The following is a 7,901-nucleotide window of genomic DNA, read 5'->3' as shown; positions in this document are numbered from 1 at the left end:
ATAGCATGTCATAACTTTATTGTTGTTATGATTTTTCTTTTACAATAAATATGTTTTAATAAAATAAACATTCTCTCTATACAGAGTTTGACTGTAAACTGTGAACAACATTGTCTTCGCTAGTTTAAGAGAAGAGAGTCTTCTAGTTTAAAAAGTACTACATTACTCAATGGTACAGCAGAAATTAAAGTGCAAAGGGAGGTTTGCTAAAGTGCTAAAAAACTAACTGAAGCAAGAACATGTTCAAACATCTATTTCTATACATGATGTGATTGTGGTAATTCATGTAATAAATTAAAGCAGCACAAAGGAACCTTTGTCATGTTTAGCTCAATGCCCTAACCCCTAATAGAAGTTAAGCCGCTTTCACCTTCATCTAGGATTACTCTTGTTTGGTCTCTTACTCTGTCACTCTCTCATTTCCTCCTCCATCATTACTTTATTTGAGTGTCTTAATCACTTCTGCCGTTATGTCCACCGTAGCTCCATGACCTTCATTTGTCATTGTTGATGTGTGACATAGTGCCGTAAGCCAGTGGTTCTCAACCTTTTTGGGGTCCTGGACCCCCTTCAAATTTGTCATTGATCAAGCTTCCTGCAAATACTTCACAATAAAAGCATTTTAAAGAAATGAAGGGTGTATTCCTACGACGGAGTATTAGGGCCAAACTAAGACAAAAAATAAAATTGGAAATTACGAGAATAAAGTCGTAATATAATGAGAATAAAGTCGTAAAATTACGAGTATAAAGTCATAATGTTGCGAGAATAAAGTCGTAATATTACGAGAATAAAGTCGTAATAGAATAAAGTCGTAATAATACGAGAATAAAGTCGTAATAATACGAGAATAAAGTCGTAACATTACGAGAATAAAGTCGTAACATTACGAGAATAAACATTACGAGAATAAAGTCATAATTTATGAGAATAAAGTTGTAATATTATGAGAATATAAATTATTGAACTCTAACAGGAAGAGCATCTTCTCCCTGTGTTAAAATGAGGAATATTGAGCATCTTGTGAAGTTATATTTATAATATATTTAATATTACAACTTTATTCTCGTAATATTACGACTTTATTCTCAAAATATTATGACTTTTTTTTTGTCTTAGTTTGGCCCTAATACTCCGTCGTAGTATTCCCACTGAAACTAGGGGGCTCATAACTTGAAAAGGATGCAGATCGTGTTACGTTTGTATTAACAGTGTCATGCAGTAACTTCAACAATGCAAACGGGAGCCAGATTTCTTATTAAACTACAACGAATTACACTTGTAAAGAGTCAAAGAAGGTCATGTTACCCTCTTTAGTTTAGGAAGATAAAGGTCTCGGTCACATTTGAGTAAAATATGAATCTGTTTCTATGAATGTCAGAGGATCTATTTAAAAAATATATATTTTATTATCACGGACCCCTTGCAATTACACCACGGACCACTAGGGGTCCGCGGCCCCCCGGTTGAGAATCATTGCAATACACATTTATTGGAATAGACAGAGGTTTAAGTCAATTGCCATGTTGACTCATTTTTGCCACAGCAATAAAAGCTGTCAGGTAAAGTAATAATCGAAGAATAGGAACTGTAAGAAAAGCCTTTACCAAGTCATTTTGGACACACGGAGGATTTTAAGACTACAGTTTTTAGGATTCATTGTCACAGCTCACACTTAAAAGTATCACAAAGTAACTTTTGCAGTTTTTAGCCCAGTGGGTTGAGTCACTTTTACAACAATGGAGATTTTTGGCCTTTTGCTTGGTCACTTTCATCCTCGCTCCTCCCATCTTTACTTTTTTTTGATCTCTTAGTTGTCGCTGCTATTACGTAGCGCTGTAAGATAACTACATCTTATAGTCATTGTTGATGTGTAACACAGTGCTGTAAAACGATAAGCAGTTCTCATGAAAGGTGACCAGGATGAGAGTCCCAAGTTACTTCTGGTGGTTTTCACCCATAGAAGAGCTACACGATGCTTCATAAAGATACCGGTAAGTACTTTTTTGTTTTGATTAATAAACTCTTTTGTACGAGTAAGGATTTCTTCAAGTCAAACTGAAGCTGGTATTTTTACTTTAAAATTCCTTGGTGTTGCTTTATATACCAAAAATAAAAAAGTCTTTTTGCAGACCACCACTATTATCAGCTGAGCAAACATGATGAAATACCACATAATACAACATCCTTCCTTTTGCTCTCTGGTGGCCATAATAACACTGGCTTCACTGTTGAGCAGATCTGTGCCCAAGCATACAATCTTTGGTGGTCCAAGTATAAATAATTTGTTAGACATTTTAGAATCACATTTTCCATCTCTTAAAAAAAAAGGTTAAATGAGAAGATCCAGCCAGCTCATAACTGTTCATAGAGCAGCAAAGTCCCGTTTAAGCACAACTGCTTTTGTGAAGACGAGACAAGTAAGACTTTGCACATTCATTTATGAGCTTTGCAGGTAAAGGAACTTGGTTCCCCTGATCCCAGTCTATGAAAAGCTGGATTCAGCTACAGATTTACAACATATAAGTACACAAGACTGGTTCTGATGCTCTCCCCTTGTTCACAAAGCAAATACGTTAATGTCAAACTATTTCCAACATATATGTGTGGCGTATAAGTTTCCTGATTAAAGCCATTCTGTATTCTGCAGAACTGAATATTTAACACTGAAAGTTAACAGCAATGTCACAAACAACATGAATGCAGAAAGTGTTGCAAGAGATTCTGATGGTTGCAAACATGAGGTTTGTCAGAAGGACCTTCGCTTACAGATAAACATTCACTCACAAACACAAAAACTTACAACAATGCGTCCCTGAGGTACAAGAACAAAGTGCTGCTACATGTCACCACTGTAGTGGTTGCTATTTCCACCCCGTGCTCCAGTCTGACTCACTGCGTCCACAGCTGGCCCCAGTCTTTCCTGTTTCTAGTAGAACAGCCCCTTGGAGCCCGGCTGCTCCTCTCCGTCCTTCGGAGGGAGCTGGCTAGGGTCGTCTGCAAAGGGAACCGCTGGGAAAAGCAAAAGAAGAAGCAACTAAGTTAGATTCACAGGTCTCCTGGACACTTAAAGCGACACTACGTAACTTTTCCACCTTAATATCATATTTCCCAGAAAAGCTGAAAGTTACATTGTGCTGCTTTAAAGCAGCACAATGTAACTTTCAGCTTTTGTTGAGTTTGGCGGCTCCTTTGGACAAAAGCGGTTTACCAGAAATAACACTACATTTCCCATGAGCACCAGCGCGTACTGCCAGAAAGATCCTGTCCCCGTCGCGTGCATTTGTTTTGATAATGAAATAAGATGGGACAAACTTTCGCCTCCTCTGATAAAACTTTTATTTTCTTCGATTTTTTCTCTGCTTTGGCCATGATACCAGCTTCTGCTGAGCTCTGCGCTCCACGCCCCGCCCAGCTTTCGTCTGGACTACGAATCGGGAAGGAGGGGGAAGTGACATATGCCGTAAAGCAGTCAAAGCCGTAAAAATGTGTAGTTTTTTAGTGTGGAAGGGTTCCTACCATGCACCTCAAAGTTACATAGTGCCAGTGAAGGCGATACAGACCCCTCAGACCATGACAGAGGTTCATTAAACCTGTTGGAAGTTGATGTACCATCACAATGATGATGATGAAATATTAGATTAAAGGCTGAATTATGCTTCTGCGTCAAAACGACGCTGTGTCTACGGCGTGTGGTTTTTGTACACACAGAGGACACGCCGTCACATGCGCCGTCAGTGACGTGCACCTCCCGAAAATTGTAACTACGCGTCGAGGAGACGCAGACCACACGCAGACCGAGAGGGCTGTGATTGGTTCGTTTGAAAGCGAAGCATTTCCGGTTTCCGGTTTGAATCAGTAGTGAACTTCCAGGGCTTTTTTCTTCGTTTATATGCGATTTTTTTTGTTTTTGTTTTTTGCACAATAGTTGTCCTTATTTCTTTGATTTACTGTGACCGGAAAAAGTCGGATAAACCATTCAGGAAAAGATCGCTAACTAGTGGCCGCGGGAGGTACTGCACCGCGACCAAATGGAGAGACGGAGAACTCTGAACGATTCGTGACGGTGTCACGGGTGCGCCGTGTGCTCTGCGTGTGTGTGACGCAGAACCATACCCGCACCTTAAGGTGGAAAAGTTACATAGTGCTGCTTTAAACTATGCTATATTTGAAAGTTCTGCTGTTAAACGTTTCTTGCATGGTAACCAAGCACCAGCCTATCTCCCTATCTCATCTGATTCACAAAGAGTTATATCACAAACAAAAAAGAAAAAATAACCCAAAACGGATAAAACATGAGGATATGTGTATTGTTTTTAAAACAGCAAAGTGATGTGGTGGTTGGCGCTGTTACTTCATAACAAGACGGTATACCCAGTTTTTTGCTAGTGACAGCCGGTATAAGCTCCAACGGCCCTGCAACCCGAAACAGGATTAAACAGGTATTAAAAAATAAATAAATCAATTAATTCTATTTAGCTTCTTCAGTTTTAGTTTCCTCCCATTATGCATCCTGTCTGTCTGCCTTTCCCTTTTCTTTATTAGCCACAACTTTATCCAATATGGCTAATAGAATTTGCTTCCTGTAAAGAGATTGCAAAGATATATAGTCCATTAGTTATTATGGCACCAGAGAAATAATTAAAACCTTCCATCAAGTTGACTGGTGATGCTTTAGACTGAGGGTTCTGGATATTGTCCAGGCCATAAAGCCTATATATATATATATATATATATATATATATATATATATATATATATATATATATATATATATATATATATATTTATATTTATTTATATACATATATATGTATATATATATATATATATATATATATATATATATATATATATATATATATATATATATATATATATATATATATATATATATATATATATATATATATATACTCACTTGGCAACTTTCACAAACACAATCACGTAATAGAAATGAAATGTACAAAACTCAATGAGCCTCACTCACGGTTCTGAAACTGCTGTGCTGTGTATCTGGTTAGTAAAATACCGAAACCCTCGATGAGAGCCAGAAGAATTCCCCCCATCATGGCAGAGCCCATCATAGTTAAAGGCCCACCTGGAGAACAGCACAACATTCAGTGACACATGCCAGGTATCGTGTTCATGAGCAGGACAGGGGTTCCAGCTTCAGAAAGCTCTGCTTTTCCTCTTACTGCGTGCTGCCAGGATGGCCCCGGTCAGGGCTCCACTCGTGATCGAGTTCCACGGGTCCTCCTTCCCTCTCAAGCGAACTAAACCACAGTCGATCGTTGAGAAGAGCCCTCCCCATACGGCAAAGCTACCTGCAAAAATGTTCCAGTAGGTGTTAGTAAGCCTGCTTCCATGCATATTGTTATGTTTTAAGAAGAGAACAAATAAAATTAGTCACTATTATGTAAAAAAAATAAAATAAAATCAAGCTCAGACTACAAAATATAGACAAGTAAAGTCTGAATGTGGGGAGTCTCAAATCAATCCCATAAGTGCAACATGGTAAAGGAAAAAGAAAACCTTCTCACCTCCAATCTGGGGAGCTCTTACTCTCACTGCATTTGCACTTCCTTTCAGTCTGTGTCCAATACCCTGAAACAGTGGATCAGGATTGAGTATTACCCACCTTCATTTCATTCATAAGTCAGAGAGAGAGATTACATTTTGAACTCACAGTAGGGGCGTTTCGAAACCCTTTGACTGCCTGGAACACCCCTCCTCCGATTGCACCCATCGTGAAAGCTCCCCCACAGTCATCCACGATCCTCCAGGGGCTGCAGGAATAAGAGGAATAAGAGGAATAAGAGGAATAAGAGACGGATCTGTACACGAGATGCATGTCTTGCAAAGGTTGACGAGGTGGAGACCAGTCATATAAAAGACTTGTTTTGCTGGTGATACTAATGTCAGGCAATTTGCTAATAAAATAAATCAACATATCACACTAACTAGAACGGAGATGTTTTACTTTCATGGAATAGCAGTACAAATAAAAAGTAAACTGTTATTCTTGTGTGGTGCAACAGTACAAAGTAAGAAAACTAACAGTTTCTGCATTGATGAGTAGATGATAAAATATCTTTACAAGAGACACACATAATAAGCAATAATAAGCGGTATGAAAATACACTTTTTTTTCTTTTTTAAATAAACACTCATTGCCTGATTGATACAAACCCACATTATTCAAAGTTGGACCACTGTGGGAAATGAGAGACTTTAAAGTCTGTTTAATTTTTTTTATATTATTGCAAAAACAGCTTCTTCTGTAAAGGCGCCATTAAAGCTACACAATACATTCTTTGACACCACATCTTTTGCAATTCACATGATTTAACTTTCAGAGAATGCTTTTAGTAACAGGACTATGCCAAACTACATTGCTTATGTATTACAAAATATATGGCACATTGTGGCAAAAAAACCCACAACATAACAAATAGAAAGATCCAAACAGTTGAAAAGCTGAAATCCAACATTAAGAGTTAATGAGAAAAGAAAAACCTTTTTAAAAACAGCAACATGGGTGTCTGAAGCTCCCACACACGTAAAGGGCACACAGTATTGACATCGTCTTCAATTCAACTTCAGCTCTCAGTTAAAAAGAAAAGAAAAAACACTCATTTAAACACAAATGTTCATTGTGGACCCCTATAATTTACTACCGTGTGGGAATTCTCAAGCCAAAAATCTACAAAAAAAAAAAAGAAAAACAAAAGAAAATGCTATAAAATCCTCATATATCAATATTCCTTTCTGCATTTATCTCTGAAACCATTTAATATCTGCTCCAAATTACCAGACATTCTGTAATTTGGAAGGTTTTGGTACATTTGGATCCAGGGTCAACAGAAGGTGATACAAATTTAAATCTGACACCGCATAGAAATACTAATGCAATGAAATACATTTTCATACTACTTTTTGAAATGTTCAAAACTATTCGCTTTTGTGAAAAATAAATAAATAAAACAAATGTACATAAATGTACATAAAGGGAAATAATGTGCAATATCTTTCATTCACTGCAACATGCAATTATGTCAATATCCATCTGTAAATATCCGTCTGTTATTTTTTTATGTACTAGTATTTCTTATTATTTATTTTTCTTATTATTATTATTATTATTGTATATACCAGTTTACTGTTTATAGTGTGTTATTATTACTGTGTTATTACTATTTCTATTGATGCCTCTTGTTTTTGCACTATCCCCTTTGCTGCTGTAAACTGCAAATTTCCCCTCTGTGGGACTATTAAAGGATTATCTTATCTTTCTTATCTTATCTTAAATAGCATCATGAATTCAAATTGGCCTTCGAAGGGTTAACATCTGGAAAATTGTTGAATATTTGGTAGTTTTGAGTAGAACTGAATGGGTTTAAGAGATTTATGCAGAAAAAAGTAGCAGTTTTTTGCATGTATATTTGTGCCTCCATAAAGGCTGCAAGGTGTCAGTAGTGAATAATAATAACAGACCGGTAAGAGTAACTGACAGACTTAAAACAACTACAAAAATGCATGCCAATAAAGTGTAACACAGCCACAACCAGCACCAAACCAAAAAAGAAAAATGACAAAAGTGTCCTGAGGAATTCCTAAGGGTTAAACTTTAATAAGAGAAAACATTACAACCCGGCTCCAGCTTTATCCCTTAAATACCTCCGACCCGACACTAAAACACCCGCGTAACCCACAAAAAATATAATTTAACTGTCGCTCACAGGTCAAATATCATTTTAAAAATGCAAGTGCAGTCCCCGAATAAGTAGCTCCATCACAAATAAACAAAAAGTGTGAAACTAATCTCACCAAGGTTCTCTGGCGTACTCCTCCATGTTGATGACGTCACCGCTGTGCGCCGGCCTACTCCTCCATGTCTG

The 7,901-nt window shown here is 37.3% G+C and overlaps 1 protein-coding gene across 1 annotated transcript; it reads right to left on the bottom strand.

The window, feature by feature from the left end:
• Positions 1 to 7,885, bottom strand: timm17b (translocase of inner mitochondrial membrane 17 homolog B (yeast)). The gene is made up of 6 exons (XM_061735247.1): positions 7,831 to 7,885; positions 5,690 to 5,789; positions 5,544 to 5,607; positions 5,199 to 5,327; positions 4,991 to 5,101; positions 1 to 3,012 (listed from the first exon to the last, which is right to left on the bottom strand). Exons 1-6 carry the CDS (start codon positions 7,854 to 7,856, stop codon positions 2,930 to 2,932), a joined length of 513 nt encoding a protein of 170 aa, XP_061591231.1. The 5' UTR covers positions 7,857 to 7,885; the 3' UTR covers positions 1 to 2,929.
• Between the last annotated feature and the right edge of the window lie 16 nt (positions 7,886 to 7,901).

This window comes from Cololabis saira, chromosome 12 (genome assembly GCF_033807715.1).
Source record: "Cololabis saira isolate AMF1-May2022 chromosome 12, fColSai1.1, whole genome shotgun sequence".
In the NCBI taxonomy this organism is placed as follows: domain Eukaryota; kingdom Metazoa; phylum Chordata; class Actinopteri; order Beloniformes; family Belonidae; genus Cololabis; species Cololabis saira.
This window is presented reverse-complemented; position numbering and strand designations above follow the sequence as displayed.